The sequence below is a fragment of the Grampus griseus genome (assembly GCF_964374135.1).
Source record: "Grampus griseus genome assembly, chromosome: 1".
In the NCBI taxonomy this organism is placed as follows: Eukaryota; Metazoa; Chordata; class Mammalia; order Artiodactyla; family Delphinidae; genus Grampus; species Grampus griseus.
In genome coordinates this window covers 115681546-115699589 of record NC_139017.1, presented here as the reverse complement: position 1 = coordinate 115699589, position 18044 = coordinate 115681546, and the positions used below count along the sequence as shown (strand labels likewise).

The 18044-nt window shown below is 35.7% G+C and overlaps 1 protein-coding gene across 5 annotated transcripts in view; it reads left to right on the top strand.

Moving 5' to 3' along the window:
• Positions 1 to 18044, top strand: part of MIGA1 (mitoguardin 1) — a 91601-nt gene that overhangs the window by 9794 nt on the left and 63763 nt on the right. For 4 of the 5 annotated variants that reach the window (XM_082667938.1, XM_082667937.1, XM_082667934.1 and 1 more), the window contains one exon: positions 16665 to 16842. In XM_082667938.1, the coding sequence (XP_082524064.1) occupies positions 16665 to 16842 (178 nt within the window). Of the gene's footprint in view, positions 1 to 2289; positions 2360 to 16664; positions 16843 to 18044 lie in introns of all 5 variants that reach the window. The other variant, XM_082667935.1, reaches the window with a different exon arrangement.

Genomic DNA, 18044 nt, shown 5'->3' with positions numbered 1-18044 from the left:
TTTCTAATGGAAATAAAATAGCATGCAGATTTTAAAAACTAAATAAAATAAAATCAAAATAAGGTGTTTGTTTAAAAAAAATTTTTTTAATTAAAATAATAAGAGTGCATATTTTTGGAATGTGTACTATGTGTCAGATATAACTTTACGTATGTTATCTCCTTTCACAACAACCCTGTGAGGAAGACGGTATTATTCTCATTTGTCCAAAGGTCACAGTTAGCATATGACATGTGGTGTGTTCAAGTTACCAGAGAGATTCATTCAAACTATGTTTATTGAGTATCTACTCTGTTTCAGTTGATATAAAGTGGTGAACAAGATCTAGATATAATCCCTGGCATTATTGAGCTTAGAACTTCAGTAACGCTCTTAAGAGTCCCCCTGCCCAAAAAAAAAAAGGAGTGTTAAGTACTGTGTTAGAGGAATAGATCAACTTAGTTCTAGTTAGAACTTCATGCTGAATAAAGGGAAATAGGTTATTGGAGCAGGAGACTTGTGTGTGACTAAATAGCTATTCTGTCTCCAGAGAACATTAGATGACGGGGGAAACTTGACAAGAACATTAAACAATGGCATCGGGTTATGGAGTGGGGAGGATTGTGAAATCTGAGCACCAGGAACAGTGTCTTATTCCTTTCTTTGTATTCTCAGTGTTTGGCCCATAAGTTGGTACTCAGTTCATGTTGAATGAATAGGACACATGTCTGGTTTCCATTTTGTCTGGGGGTAAGGAACTGTATCACCTCGAAAAGCCCCTCAGAATTTGGGATTCAGAGATGCAGTATTTTCAGTGTTCCAGGCAATGATAATAGGAAGTAATTGACTTTCCTCTGGGGAAGAAAGAAGTAACAAAATGAGAAGTGATAGGCAGGAGTAATAGAGACTTTCAAACCTTGTGTCATCTAGATTACTTGTGATAAAAATCTTTTCCTGGGAAATTTACCTTATTTTTGTCATGGAAAGGTTTCTTTTTTCATGAGATTAGGACTGTAAGTTGTAATGGGTCTTTTATGTAAAAATAATATTTAACATATACACAGAACTTGTATCTTAATAAAAGTGAATTGATTTATATTGTATTTGAATTCATATTAATAAAAGCATGTTATATTTCTGACAGTAGTTTTAATTTTGTATTTATGTCTCCTAATAGTTCTCTAACTTCAGTGCCCTAAGATATAGCAGAACTGACAATTTAAGAACATGTGATCACTTAGTTATGGCTGGGCCTGTGTTAATAGATTATTTTCTTTCTTTCCTTTATTTTTTCTTTTTTTTGGCTGCACCACATGGCTTATGGGATCTCAGTTCCCTGAGGAGGGATTGAAACCAGGCCACAGCAGTGAAAGTGCCGCATCCTAACCACTAGTCCACCAGGGAACTCCCAATAGATTATTTTCTTTAGTTGAGGTCTTAATTTTGTTATCTTACATTTGCTTATTCAGTAAATAGTAATTTTTATATTTGATCTAAGAAACATTTTTGGGGGTAATGAAGTTAAGGCAGTTCATAAAATATAGTGAAAAGTAAGGTGTTCTTAATAATAGTGCTATTTTTTAGAATTTATTTTATTATTGGTTGTTTAGCATCCAAATTCCAGGAACTGTTTTGTTTTGTTTTTTTTCCCTGAATCTCATTTGGTTGCAGTGAACACTGGAGCTATGGTTCCAGAGGGAAAAACATAGAAATGGAAAGAAACAAAGATTTGGCAATTCCTGTATGGATACATTACTGAAGAGAATAATTCTTACAGTTTGCAAAAGGAAAAAATCTGAGGCAACATTGGAATGTTCCAATTTTCCATGATAGTTTTGGAAGAAATTAAATGGATTTGAAAGAAAAGTAGAGTAAGAATAGTTTTAACTTTTTGTTAGATTACAGTCGCTGAGGCCAAATAATAATGGCAAGTGGAAGTAAATAATTTCTGGTATACCAAAAATGAGCAGTTATTTTGGATTTATGTGTAGAACCAAGATTTTTTTTTTAATTTATTTAGTTTAAAAATTTTATTTATTATTTATTTTTGGCTGCATTGGGTCTTTGTTGCTGTGCGTGGGCTTTCTCTAGTTGTGGTGAGCGAGGGCTACTCCTTGTTGCGGCGCACGAGCTTCTCATTGCAGTGGCTCCTCTTTTTGCGGAGCACAGGCTCTAGGTGCATGGGCTTCAGTAGTTGTGGCTTGCGGGTTTTAGAGCGCAGGCTCAGTAGTTGTGAACGGGCTTAGTTGCTCCATGGCATGTGGGATCTTCCCAGACCAGGGCTTGAACCCGTGTCCCTTGCATTGGCAGGTGGGTTCTTAACCACTGCACCACCAGGGAAGTCCCGAAGATGTTATTTTTCAAAAACAGCTTTATTGAGGTAAAATTGACACACGTTAAACTATACGTGTTTAAAGAATACAATTTAAGTTTTAACATATATGTGTATATGCCTGTGAAATCCTTGGCACAGTCAGGGTAATAAACATACCTGTGATCTCTAAAAGTCTATCATTCCCTTTTGTAATCTCTGCCTTTGCATCTTCCTGTCCAACTCCCCTCCCCCACTTTTCCCCAGGCAAGCACTGATCTGCTTTTTGTCACTATAGATTAGTTTGCATTTTCTAGAATTTTGTATAAATGGAATCATATAGTATGTACTTCCTTTTGTCTGGCTTTTTTTGACTCAACCTAATTTTTTTTTTTTTTTTTTTTTTGTGGTACGCGGGCCTCTCACTGCTGTGGCCTCTCCCGTTGCGGGGCACAGGCTCTGGACGCGCAGACTCAGCGACCATGGCTCACGGGCCCAGCCGCTCCGCGGCATGTGGGATCTTCCCGGACTGGGGCACAAACCCGTGTCGCCTGCATTGGCAGGCAGACTCTCAACCACTGCACCACCAGGGAAGCCCAACCTAATTATTTTGAAATATATGCATGTTGCATGTATCAGTAGTCAGTTCTTTTTTTATTACTGAACAATATTCCATTGTATGGATATACCACAGTTTGTTCAGCTATTCACCTGTGATGGACTTTTGGGTGTCCTGTTTTTTCTTATTTTTAAAAAAACTTATACATAAAGCTGCTAAGAACATTTCTGTACTAGTCTTTGTATGAACATATGGTTTCACTTCCTTGGGTAAATACTTAGGAGAGGAATGACTGACTCATAAGTAGGTATATGTTTAATTTTTTAAGAAAATGCCAGACTTCTTCCAAAGTGGTTATACCATTGGTATGGACAGTCTTTTTAATTTTTGCCATTCTAAAATAGGTGTGTAGTGGAATCTCACTGTGGTTTTAATTTGCATTTCCCTAATGACCAGTAGTGTTGAATGTGCTTTCATGTGCTTATTTGCTATCTGTTTATTTTCTTTGTTGATGTGTCTCTTCAAAGTTTTTGCCCATTTTTTAAAATTTATTTTTAACATCTTTATTGGAGTATAATTGCTTTACAATGGTGTGTTCGTTTCTGCTTTATAACAAATTGAATCAGCTATACATATACATATGTCTCCATCCTTTGCCCATTTTTAAATTGGGATTTTTGTTTTCTTACTATGTTTGGAGAATTCTTTATATACCCTAGATACAATTCCTTTGTTAGATAGATGATTGGCAGCAATTTTCTCCTAATTCGTGGATTGTCTTTTCATTCTCTTAACAGTGCCCTTCATTTATTTTTTTGTTTTTTTTTCTGTTTATTTTTTAACATCTTTATTGGAGTGTAATTGCTTTACTATGGTGTGTTAGTTTCTGCTTTATAACAGAGTGAGTCAGTTATACATATACATATGTTCCCATATCTCTTCCCTCTTGCATCTCCCTCCCTCCCACCCTTCCTATCCCACCTCTCTAGGTGGTCACAAAGGACCGAGCTGATCTCCCTGTGCCATGCAGCTGCTTCCCACTAGCTATCTATTTTATGTTTGTTAGTGTATATATGTCCATGCCAGTCTCACTTTGTTACAGCTTACCCTTCCCCCTCCCCATATCCTCAAGTCCATTCTCTAGTAGGTCTGTGCCTTTATTCCCATCTTACCCCTAGGTTCTTCATGACCTTTTTTTTTTCCCTTAGATTCCATATATATGTGTTAGCATACGGTATTTGTTTTTCTCTTTCTGACTTACTTCACTCTGTATGACATCCACCTGGACTCTAGGTCCATCCACCTCACCACAAATAACTCAGTTTCATTTCTTTTTATGGCTGAATAATATTCCATTGTATATATGTGCCACATCTTCTTTATCCATTCATCCAATGATGGACATGTAGGTTGCTTCCATCTCATGGCTATAGTAAATAGAGCTGCAATGAACATTTTGGTACATGACTCTTTTTGAATTATGGTTTTCTCAGGATATATGCCCAGTAGTGGGATTGCTGGGTTGTATGGTAGTTCTATTTGTAGTTTTTTAAGGAACCTCCATACTGTTTTCCATAGTGGCTGTATCAATTTACATTCCCACCAACAGTGCAAGAGGGTTCCCTTTTCTCCACACCCTCTCCAGCATTTATTGTTTCTAGATTTTTTGATGATGGCCATTCGGACCGGTGTGAGATGATATCTCATTGTAGTTTTGATTTGCATTTCTCTAATGATTAATGATGTTGAGCATTCTTTCATGTGTTTGTTGGCAATCTGTATATCTTCTTTGGAGAAATGTCTATTTAGGTCTTCTGCCCATTTTTGGATTGGGTTGTTTGTTTTTTTGTTATTGAGCTGCATGAGCTGCTTGTAAATTTTGGAGATTAATCCTTTGTCAGTTGCTTCATTTGCAGATATTCTCTCCCATTCTGAAAGTTGTCTTATCGTGTTGTTTATGGTTTCCTTTGCTGTGCAAAAGCTTTTAAGTTTCATTAGGTCCCATTTGTTTATTTTTGTTTTTATTTCCATTTCTCTAGGAGGTGGGTCAAAAAGGATCTTGCTGTGATTTATGTCAGAGTGTTCTGCCTGTGTTTTCCTCTTAAGAGTTTGATAGTTTCTGGCCTTACGTTTAGATCTTTAATCCATTTTGAGCTTATTTTTGTGTATGGTGTTAGGGAGTGGTCTAATCTCATACTTTTACATGTACCTGTCCAGTTTTCCCAGCACCACTTATTGAAGAGGCTGTCTTTTCTCCACTGTATATTCTTGCCTCCTTTATCAAAGATAAGGTGACCATATGTGTGTGAGTTTATCTCTGGGCTTTCTATCCTGTTCCATTGATCTATATTTCTGTTTTTGTGCCAGTACCATACTGTCTTGATTACTGTAGCTTTGTAGTATAGTCTGAAGTCAGGGAGCCTGATTCCTCCAGCTTCATTTTTCATTCTCAAGATTGCTTTGGCTATTTGGGGTATTTTGTGTTTCCATACAGTTTGTGAAATTTTTGTTCTAGTTCTGTGAAAAATGCCAGTGGTAGTTTGATAGGGATTGCATTGAATCTGTAGATTGCTTTGGGTAGTAGAGTCGTTTTCACAATGTTGATTCTTCCAATGCAAGAACATGGTATATCTCTCCATCTGTTTCTACCATCTTTAATTTCTTTCAGCAATGTCTTTTAGTTTTCTGCATACAGGTCTTTTTTCTCCCTAGGTAGGTTTATTCCTAAGTATTTTGTTCTTTTTCTTGCAATGGTAAATGGGAGTGTTTTCTTAATTTCATTTTCATATTTTTAATAATTAGTGTATAGGAATGCTAGAGATTTCTGTGCATTAATTTTGTATCCTGCTACTTTACCAAATTCATTGATTAGCTCTAGTAGTTTTCTGGTAGCATCTTTGGGATTCTCTATGTATAGTATCATGTCATCTGCAAACAGTGACAGCTTTACTTCTTCTTTTCTGATTTGGATTCCTTTTATTTCTTTTTCCTCTCTGATTGCTGTGGCTAAAACTTCCAAAACTATGTTGAATAAGAGTGGTGAGCGTGGGCAACCTTGGTTTGTTCCTGATCTTAGTGGAAATGGTTTCAGTTTTTCACCATTGAGAAGGATGTTGGCTGTGGGGTTGTCATATATGACCTTTATTATGTTGAGGAAAGTTCCCCCATGCCTACTTTCTACAGGATTTTTATCATAAATGGGTATTGAATTTTGTCGAAAGCTTTCTCTGCATCTCTTGAGATGACCATATGGTTTTTCTCCTTCAGTTTGTTAATGTGGTATATCACGTTGATTGATTTGTGTATATTGAAGAATCCTTGCATTCCTGGAATAAGCCCCACTTGATCATGGTGTATGATCCTTTTAATGTGCTGTTGCATTCTGTTTGCTAGTATTTTGTTGAGGATTTTTGCATCTGTGTTCATCAGTGATATTGGCCTGTAGTTTTCTTTCTTTGTGACATCTTTGTCTGGTTTTGGTATCAGGGTGATGGTGGCCTCATAGAACGAGTTTGGGAGTGTTCCTCCCTCTGCTATATTTTGGAAGAGTTTGAGAAGGATAGGTGTTAGCTCTTCTTTAAATGTTTGATAGAATTCACCTGTGAAGCCAAGCCTCGGTAAATTTTAGAAAATTGAAATTGTATCAAGTGTCTTTTCTGACCGCAACGCTATGAGACTAGATATCAATTACAGGAAAAGATCTGTAAAAAATACAAACACATGGAGGCTAAAAAATACACTACCTAATAACGAAGTTATCACTGAAGAAATCAAAGAGGGAATCAAAAAATACCTAGAAACAAATGACAATGGAGACACGACGACCCAAAACCTATGGGATGCAGGAAAAACAGTTCTACGAGGGAAGTTTATAGCAATACAATCCTACCTTAAGAAACAGGAAACATCTCAAATAAACAACCTAACCTTGCACCTAAAGCAATTAGAGAAAGAAGAATAAAAACACCCCAAAGTTAGCAGAAGGAAAGAAATCATAAAGATCAGATCGAAGTAAATGAAAAAGAAATGAAGGAAACAATAGCAAAGATCAATAAAACTAAAAGCTGGTTCTTTGAGAAGATAAACAAAATTGATAAACCATTAGCCAGACTCATCAAGAAAAAAAGGGAGAAGACTCAAATCAATAGAATTAGAAATGAAAAAGGAGAAGTAACCACTGACACTGCAGAAATACAAAAGATCATGAGAGGTTACTACAAGGAACTCTATGCCAATAAAATGGACAACCTGGAAGAAATGGACAAATTCTTAGAAATGCACAACCTCCCAAGACTGAACCAGGAAGAAATAGAAAATATGAACAGACCAATCGCAAGCACTGAAATTGAGACTGTGATTAAAAATCTTCCAACAAATAACAGTGCCTTTTAAAGAGCAGAAGTTTTAAATTCTGAAGTCCAATTTGTCAACTTTTTTTAAAAACTGAGTCAGGTTTTTGGTGTCATCTCAAAGAAATATTTGTCTAATCAGAGATCACAAAGATTTTTCTCCTATGCTTTTTCTGGAACCTTTATAGTTTTAGGTTTTGTGTTTAAGTCTGTGATCCATTAGTTATTTGTTGTGTATGGTGTGAAACAGATTGAAATTCCATTTTATTGCATATGGATACTCAGTTTTTATTTTTTTTAATACCTTATTTGAGTATAATTGCTTTACATTGTTGTGTTAGTTTCTGCTGTATAACAAACTGAATCAGCTATACGTATACATACATCCCCACATCCCCTCCCTCTTGAGCCTCCCTCCCACCCTGGCACTAGTTGTTGAAAAGACTACTCTTTTTCCACTGGACTGCGTTTTTGTACCTTTGCCAAAAATCAATCTTCTGTATATGTGTGGGTCTATTTCTGTACTCTCTCTCGTTGCATTGATCTGTTTGTCTCTTTGTGTCAACACGACAGTGTTTTGTTTATTGTAGCTTTATAATAAGCCTCAAAATCAAGTAAGGTTAGTCTTCCAACTTTGTTTTTCTTTTTCAAAATTGTTTGGACTATTCTTGATCCTTTTCATTTCCATATGAATTTTATTTTTTTGGCTGCACTGTGGGTCTTGTAGGATCTTAGTTCCCTGACCAGGGATTGTACCTGCGCCCTCAGCAGTGAAAGCACAGAATCCTAACCATTGGACAACCAGGGAATTCCCTCTATATGAAATTTAAAAATCAAGTATCAGTTTTTACCAAAAAAAAAAAAATCTTGCTAGGATTGTCACTGGGATTGTATTGAATCTATAGATCAATTTGGGGACAGTTGACATCTTTGAGTCTTTCAACCTGTAAATGTGTTATGTCTTTCCATATATTTAGGTTTTCTTTCTTGAACCTCAGCAGTGTTTGCTAGTTTTCAGGATACATGCCTTTCACATCTTTTGTTGGATTTATCCTTAAGTATTTCATATTTTATGATGCTACTGTAAATGGTATTTTTAAAATTTCAATTTCCAGTTATTTATTACTAGTATATGAAAATAGGCTTTTGTATATTGATATTATATTTTATAGCTTTATTAAACTCAATTATTAGTTCTGGTAGCTTTTTGTAAGTTTCATAGGATTTTTCTACACAGATGATCATGTGGTTTTAAATGGTAATGAATAATTGTTTTTATTCTACTGTTACATTATAGTTTAAAGTTTATGTTAATTCAATTTTTATTTTTACAAATAGTTCTATTATAGAAAATTTTAGGCATATACAAAATTGAATAGTTTAATGAGCCCCCATATACCTGACACTCAGCCTCAACAGATAGCAATGCATGGGCAATCTTATTTTTCTTTTTTTCTTTTTTTTAATTTTTATTGGAGTATAGTTGATTTACAATGTTGCATTAGTTTCAGGTATACAGCCAAGTGAATCAGTTATACCTATACATATATCCACTCTTCTTTAGATTCTTTTCTATACAAGTCATTACAGAGTATTGGGTAGAGTTTGCATGGGCTGTCTTGTTTCCTCTGTTTTCGTATCCGTTTCCTCCTCCATCCCTCACTGGATTCTTTTGAGGCAAATCGATACATCATATTATTTCATCTGTAACTGTTTCATTTTATATCTCACCTCTTAAAAGTAGAGCCACCACAATAACATTACATCCTTCTATACAATAGTAATTCCTTAATATTACTAGTATCCAGTCAGTGTTTAATTTCTCCTGTTGTCCTATGAGTATTTTTTGTTTGTTTTTGTTTTGTGTGATGGAATTGAGGTATCTGTCAACTCTTAGATCTCTTTTAATCTGTAGTTTCCCCCATACCGTTTTTTTTTTTTTTTTTTTTGCTTTGCTTTGCTTTTATTTTCTCTGTGGAAGAAACCATGTTCTTTATTGTGACAGGATAATCCTGATTATATTCTCTCCACTGTATTTTTCTATGAATTGAGTTAGATTGGAGTATCAATTAGATTCAGTTTGTTGCTAAAGCTAAGTTATAGGAAGTACATAATATCTGGTTGAGTCTTTTTGTGATGTTGGCAGTCTTTAATAATTATTATTGGATCTGCTAATTCAAGAGGTTGTAAAATGGTGACATCATTCTATATTTCCTTCTTAATTTATTAGCTAAAATATATCAATGAAGAGAAACTTTCTGTCACTACTTGGGTACCTTGGTGCAGTTTGCATAGAAATGGCAGAATAATTGCTGCTTTCCTTTTTATTGACCAGATTGTAAAATAATTAGATGCTTCTTTAGTATTCGTCAGAGCTGATCAAGGAGGGTTTAAACAAAGATCATTTTGATCTCACAGATTTAATTATATATGATATATTAAACCATTACTTTATTTATCCTTATTTATGCTCAAATGAACTCATTTTGGCCAGTGAGAGCCTATTCAAGTTGGCCTGTTTGCGCTTTAGATACAACTCTGTTGACAGCCTCCTTGCTATCTGGTATGAGAAGATGTTACAGGCTCCTCTCATACTTTTCATGCCCCATATCTGGAATCAGCCACTTCTCCAAGAAACCCTTTAGTGTAAAATGATATTTAAAGACAACAAACTGTGCACCATGGGTCAATTCAGTTCTTTAAAGATTTTTATTTATTTATTATTTTTTGGCTGCACCACATGGCCTGTGGGATCTTAGTTCCCCAACCAGGGATCGAACCCAGGCCCTCGGCAGTGAAATCACAGAGTCTTAACCACTGGACTGCCAGGGAATTCCCAGTTCAGTTTAATTGAATAGTTGTGCAAATGAAAACAACCCAATCATAAAATTCTTCCAAAATTTCATTGGTTTGAATTAACTGGGATTAGCAGCTGTGTTGATACAGCTTTATTTTCTAAAAACTTTAAGTACTTATAGATTCACAGGAGGTTACAAAAATAGTACAGAGAGGTTCAATAATTTGTTCCTTTTTATTGTGGTATTCCGTAGTCTGTATATGGATGTACCAGTTTGTTAACATTCATTTATTGAGGGACATTTTGGCTGTTTCCAGTTTTGATTATTTTAAATAAAGCTGCTGTGAACATTTGTGTACAGGTTTGGTGTGGGCATAAGTTTTTATTTTTCTGGGATATATGCTCAGGAATGTGATTACTGGGTCATATGGTAAGTGGATGTTTAGTTTTTAAAGAAATTGCCAAATTATTTTCCAGAATGGTTGTCCCATTTTAAATTTCCAACAACTATATATGAGAAGTAGTCTTCATATCCTCACCGGCATTTGATATTGTCACTAAACTAATTTTTTTTAGCTGTTCTAATAGCTGTGTCATATGTTACAGTAGATTTAATTAACATTTCTCTATTGATTATGTTGAACATCGTTTTGTGTGTGTGTGTGTGTGTGTGTGTGTCTATGCCATCCGTGTATCATCTTCTGTGAAATGAAATGTCTCTTCATGTCCTTTGCCTGTTTTCTAATTGGATTGTTTTCTTACTGTGGAATTTCAAGAGTTCTTTATGAATTCTGTAAACAAGTCCTTTGTCAGATAGGTGGTTTACAAATATCAATATTTTCTCCCAGTCTGTAGCATGTTTTTTCATCCTCTTGACAAGGTCTGTCAGAGCTTTATCTCTTTTATTTTAGAAAGAATTTTACTTATCAAAGTTGTAAAGATTGTACAAAGAATTTCCTTATACTTTTCACCCAATTTTCCTTAATGTATACATCTATCATAACTCTAGTATAATTACTAAAACTAAGAAATTAACATTGGCATAATATTCTTAACTAAAAACTGTAGACTTTATTTATTGGGTTGGCCAAAAAGTTCCTTTGGTTTTTAAGTAAAAATAAAAGACACATTTTTCATTTTCACCACAAACTTTATTGAACAACATATTCACTGTTTTGTTCCACTACCTTCTGCCATTTTTCAGGCAACTTCATGATTCCGTCTTGCCAAAAGTTTTTATCTTATTGAGCAAAGAACTGTTCCAGGTGCCTTTTACAGTCTTCCAGGGAAGTGAAATTTTTTCATTAGAGAATTTTGTAAACACCAAAATAAATGGAAATCTGAAGGTGCAATGTCTGGTGAATGCAGTGGATGAATCAGAACTTCCCGCCAAGCTGTAACACCTTTTGCATGGTCATGAAAGAAACATGTGGTCTTGCGTTATCCTGATGGAAGATTTTGTGTTTTCTGTTGACTAATTCTGGATGCTTTTCGTTGAGTGCTGCTTTCAGTTGGTCTAACTGGGAGCAGTACTTGTTGGAATTAATCGTTTGGTTTTCTGGAAGGAGCTCATAACATAGAACCCCCTTCCAATCCCACCATATACACAGCATCACCTTCTTTGGATGAAGACCGGCCTTTGGTGTGGTTGGTGGTGTTTTACTTCTCTTGCCCCACGATCTCTTCCATTCCACGTTATTGTACAGTGTCCACTTTTCATCACCCATCACAATTTGTTTTAAAAACGGAACGTTTTTGTTATGTTTAAGTAGAGATTCGCATGCGGAAATACAGTCAAGAAGGTTTTTTTCTGCTTAACTTACGTGGAACCCAAACATCAAAGTGATAAACATAACCAAGCTGGTGCAAATGATTTTCAGCATTTGATTTGGATATTTTGAGTATGTCGGCTATTTCCTGTGTGGTATAACGTTGATTGGCAGCTGTCACAATTCAGTCTAACAAAATTGTTTCACATGAAGTTAAAGGGATAGATGCTACTAGAGCAATCTTATGGGGAAACCGAACGAACTTTTTGGCCAACCCAATTTTTTTTCTTTTATGTAATTACTTAAATTTCATTGCTTTTTCCACATTGCTTTTAGTTGTTAAGTCTCCTTAGTCTTCTTCAACCTGTGACAGGTCCTTCAATCTTTCCTTGCCTTTTATGCTTGACACTTTTGAAGAGTACAAATTAGGCATTTTATAGACTGTCCCTTAATTGAATTTGTCTGATGTTTTCTCAGGATTGCATTGAGATTATTCATTTTTGACACAAAACCACAGTGCATTATATCAGGGGATACATGATGATGTGTATATGTCTTTTACAGGTGATGTTAACCTTGATCACTTGATTAAAGTTTTTCTGCTGTTTTTTCTCTTTGTAAATAAATTTGGAGATGGGTGCTTTGAGACTATACAAATATATTGTTTCTCCTTAAACTTTTGTCCCCTAATTTTATTTATTTATAATAAATTTTATTTATTTATTTATTTATTTCTGACTGCGTTGGGTCTTCGTTGGCTGTGTGCAGGCTTTCTCTAGTTGCGGCGAGCAGGGGCTACTCTTCACTGCGGTGCACAGACTTCTCATTGCCGTGGCTTCTCTTGTTTCAGAGCTCGGGCTCTAGGCCCGTGGGCTTCAGTAGTTGTGGCACGTGCACCTCAGTACTTGTTGCATGCAGGCTCAGTAGTTGTGGTGCACGGGCTTAGTTGCTCCGTGGCATGTCCAGGGATCTTTCTGGACTGGGGATTGAACCCTTGTCCCCTGCATTGGCAGGCAGATTCTTAAATACTGCGCTACCAGGGAAGTCCCTGTCCCCTAATTTTAGCACTTAGTAGTGAATCTTGCCGTAAGCAGTTATTACCATAGCGTTTATTGGTGATTTTCTATTTCCTTCATTCCTTCTACACTCATTATTTAAAATTATTCTATAAGGGAGAGTTGTCCCTTCTTCCCCTTTTATTAATTTATTCAATTATTGATTTATATCAGTTTGGGTATTTATTTTGTTCTTTGGTTTGTAATCTAATACTAATATTTTGTTGCTCAAATTGTTCCATATTTGGCTTTGGAAGCTCTTTCAGGTTGGCTCCTGTGTCTTTTTTTTTTTTTTTTTGCGGTACGTGGGCCTCTCACTGTTGTGACCTCTCCCATTGCGGAGCACAGACTCCGGACGTGCAGGCTCGGCGGCCATGGCTCACTGGCGCAGCTGCTCCGCGGCATGTGGGGTCTTCCCGGACCGGGGCACGAACCCGTGTCCCCTGCATCAGCAGGCGGACTCTCAACCACTGCGCCACCAGAGAAGCCCTCCTGTGTCTTTTGACATGCCTGACATGCCCTCTTCTTTTTTTTTTTTTCCCCTCTCCAGGTTCATTTTGTATTTTCTCTGCCTCAGTCCTGGAATTACCCACTTTTCCGGGGAGCTTTGGCTCTCTTTAGTCTCCATATTTAGTTCTCTTTAGTCTCTGGCAATTAGAAACTAAGATCTGGATGCAAGGTGTGTGCGTTGCTACTGGGATGTTGCTATTTCTAGTCCCTCTTAGGAGACAGAACTAGGATGTGTGTGAATGCATACTGATCAGTGTATTTATACACAACTGTATTTCTGAATTTGTCTATCTGTATATATTAAAAAGAAAAAGCAAAACATGAGTTCATATTGATACTTCTTTTTTAATATATTGAGATTATATTATGGCTTTTCTTCCTTAGTTTGTTATTATGTTGAAGTATATTAATTAGTTTTTGAATGTTGAACCAGATTTGAATTCATAGGATAGACAACATTTTGTCATATATATTATTCTTTTTATATATTGCTGGATTTGATTTGTTAATATTTTATGAAGGATTTCTGCATCTATCAGTGTTGGTCTGTAGGTTTGTTTTTGTAATGTCTTTGGTTTTGATGTTAATAGTAATGCTGGGTTTGTAAAAAGATTGGGAAGTGTTCCCTCTGTAGGATTTGATATTTCTTCCTTGAATATTTGGTAGAATTTGGCTTATAATTTGCTTTGTCAGAAGATTTTAACTACATATTCAGCTTCTTTAATAGGTATGTAAATATTCATGCTATCTATTTCTTCTTGAGTAAATTTTTTTTTTCCAAATTTATTTATTTTTGGCTGCGTTGGGTCTTCGTTGCTGTGCGCAGGCTTTCTCTAGTTGTGGCGAGTGGGGGCTACTCTTCGTTGCGGTGCATGGGCTTCTCATTGCGGTGGCTTCCCTTGTTGCAGAGCACAGGCTCTAGGCGCATGGGCTTCAGTAGTTGTGGCATGGGCTTAGTTGCTCCGCAGCATATGGGATCTTCCCGGAGCAGGGATTGAACCCTTGTCCCCTGCATTGGCAGGCAGATTCCTACCACTGTGCCACCAGGGAAGCGCCTTCCTGAGTAAATTTGATGGGTTCTCTCTTTTAAGGAATTAGTCCGTTTTATCTAAGTTGTTGAATTTATGGGCATAGAGATGTTCATAGTAATCATTTTTTTTATCCTTTTCATATCTGTGAGGTCTGTAGTGGTGGCCCTTCTTTCATTTCTGATTTTGGTAATATGTATCTTTTCTTTCTCCCTTTCTTTTTGATCAGACTGAGTAGAGGTTTATCAATTTTATTTATTTAAAAAAAAACCTAGGGGCTTCCCTGTTGGCACAGTGGTTGAAAATCCGCCTGCCAATGCAGGGGACACGGGTTCCAGCCCTGGTCCGGGGAGATCCCACATGCCGCAGAGCAACTAAGCCCTTGCGCCACAACTACTGAGCCTGCGCTCTAGAGCCCGCAAGCCACAACTATTGAGCCCACGTGCCACAACTGCTGAAGCCCGTGTGCCTAGAGCCCGTGCTCCACAACAAGAGAAGCCACTGCAATGAGAAGCTCACGCACCGCAAGGCAGAGTAGCCCCTGCTCGCCGCAACTAGAGAAAGCCCGTGCACAGCAACGAAGACCCAACACAGCCAAGAATAAACAAATAAAATAAATTAAAACAAAACAAAACCAGGAATTCCCTGGCGGTCCCGTGGTTGGGACTCTGAACTTCCACTGTCCAGGGCCTGGGTTTGATCCCTGGTCAGGGAACTAAGATTCTGCAAGCTGCACAGCGCAGCCAAAACAATAAAAAATTAAAAATTAAAAAACCCAAACAACTCTTGATTTTATTGAGTTGGTTTTCCATTTCATTGATTTCTGTGTCGTCTTCATTACTTCCTAATTTTCTGCTTGCTTTAGATTGGATTTGGTTTTCTTTTTCTAAGGTCAAAGCTCAGATTATGGATTCAACACCCTTCATTTTTTCTTAATATAAACATTTAATGGTATAAATTTCCCTCTAAAGTTAAAACTGCATCCCACAGTTTAAGGCTTTTGTTCCTTTTGGGGGACAAAAGAGAAGGTTACTGATGCAGTTCATGTCCCTCAACAAAAATTCCTGTTTCCCTTCCACAGTTCACCATTAGGAAGACTTTCTTAGGACTCTTGCCGTCTTTTCTGTGTGTGCTTGGTGGGATTCATGAAGATAAAAACATCCAAAAAGTGTGAATTACCCTTATATTTGCACCACACCTGCCCCCCTGGGAAGGGTGATTCACCGTCTTTCACCAGTACACTCTCAGTCTCCACCAATTTACCAACCATGCTAGCTGAACTCTTCTACTGATATCCTGATATGCCTTCTTCCTGCATGTCAGTGTTCATGTCTTATCTCTCCGGGTGAAAACCTGTGTCTTCTTAGTTTTGGGGCCAGTTGATTACCCTCCAACTTCTGCATTCTGATGGGTTCAAAAAAATTGAGAATTTGTCATTTGACTTTTTTGTTTTTGGAAGGTTGGAAGTGACACTCTTTCTAGCTTTCTACATCCCCAAGCCTATAGCTTTATTTTAAAGTTCTTTTGCATTTTAGGTGATTAATAGTGTTTGTCCCTCAAGACAAAGTTAATTACCTCTTGCTCTTATGTTAGTACTTAGTACATACTTACATTACTGTATTTATCACACTATACTGTAATTATTTGTAATACATTATTTGTATATTTGTCTTTACTATTAGTACACTCTTTAGGGAAGCAAGATCTGTATCCTCTGTATACCTGGTGCTTCTTGATAAATGAAAGACATATGCTTATTGAATAGAATTATACTAAGATTTTAATTTTCATTTTCATAGCACAGTCCTGGTATATTGTAAGATGCTGAGTAAATATTTGTTGATTAATTCATGAATAAAAGGGCTTATTTAAATGATATTTATAAATTGAGTTAATTTATGTTTGCCCACATTTCCAGATAGTTTTAAAAAATTGGTTCATTTTAAAAGTCTGATTTAATCATTCCTGCAATTAAAAATCTTGCTGTGATTCAGATAGAAGATTGAGTTGCATGAATTAATCATTAGTTGTTCAACAGATATTAATGGGATTGAATTATTTTGTGCTCCTGGTAACTTTTTGGGCATTATTATTTATCTGAGAACTGCAGAGCAGTGGATATTAAATTACTACATTTTTTTGGGTTTGTCTTTAAAATTCAGATTGGGCTAGTTGTCATTGAAAGAGTAAAATAATATTATCTTGGTAGTATTTAGAACTAGATTAGCTTAAGAATAATTTTAGTCCTTATGTCAATTTTAAACAAACAAATAAGACTTTTTTTCAATCTAATTGCATCTTTTCCAGATCAGATTTTCGCCAGTAGCTAAAAAGTTGTTTGTGGTAACTGCAGTGAGTGTTGTATCTGTAATTTTTCTGGCCCGTCACTTTAAAAGAAGACGTGGAAAGAAGAAAGGAAAAATATTACCATGGGAACCAGAGCATCTCATACTTGAATACACTAAAAGAGCAGCATCAGACAAAGGTATGTAGAAATAGCTGAATTAAGTCTGCAAAGGAAATTTTATATGTAAATCATTACTGGAGTGCAGTGATTTCAGTGTTTTAATTTCCAGAATTTCCTTGCTTAATATTTAAGTCACAAGTAATACAGATTAATTTTAGAAAGATTAGAAAATACAGACAAGCAAACAGAAAAAATTAAAATCACTTGAAATTCTGCTACCCAGAAATAAATACTGCTAATACTTTGGTATATATCTATCCATTTATATTTGCACTTAAATGTCATATTGAGACATAAAATTTTATATTATATACAAGTAAATAATTTATGCATTTTAAGTAAAATTCATACCTTTTGTAACTTGCCTTTAAAATATTTAACATTATATAAGAATGTCTTTAAATGTCAATAAATATATCTCTGTGCTATCATTTTTAATATGTATTTAGTGTACAAATGTACTCTAATTATTTAACCAGTTCCCTGTTGTTCTCTTTAGGTTGTTTTTCTTGCTTTGCATATACTTGTCTGGTTTATTTCCTAAGTTTATAAAGTTCTAGAAGTAGAATTGCTGGCCTTTAAAGCATCTATAGTTTTTGTTAGAGATCTGATACATATTATCAAATTGTATCAATAGAAATAATTTCTTCAGCATGCTGGATTTATTTTTGAATTTTAAATTATTTTAAATTTATTATTTGATTTATCATATGATTTTGTGATTTGTTGGCCCAACAAATAATTAATGAATGACTATTTTGTGCCAAGTGTAGTGAACATTACAATAATGATGCCTCTCACTTACTGATGTTTTATTAGACCTCGGGTGCAGTGCTACATTCTATATATTCACTGTGTTAATTTAACCTTTATAACAATCCTATGAATTAGGACTATAATCCTATTTGTTGTTCCCATTTTATACCTAAAGAAAATTGAGATATGGAAAAGTTGAGTGACTTGCTCAAGTTCATATAACTAATAAGTGCAAGGATTTGAATTGAGGAGTGTCTTAACTGCTGCATTAAGATAAACTAAGGCACAGTGTCTGCCCTAGATGAATGGGTAGATGGTTAGGGGAGACAGACGTATAAAAAGACTGATTACAATATAATGTGATAAAGATAAAGTTTAGAGGTAATTCAGGAAAGAAGTGCTTATATTTTGTTAAATTTATAATTTGAAGGTTCATAGTTGCCAGTATTTTTATGCTGATTACA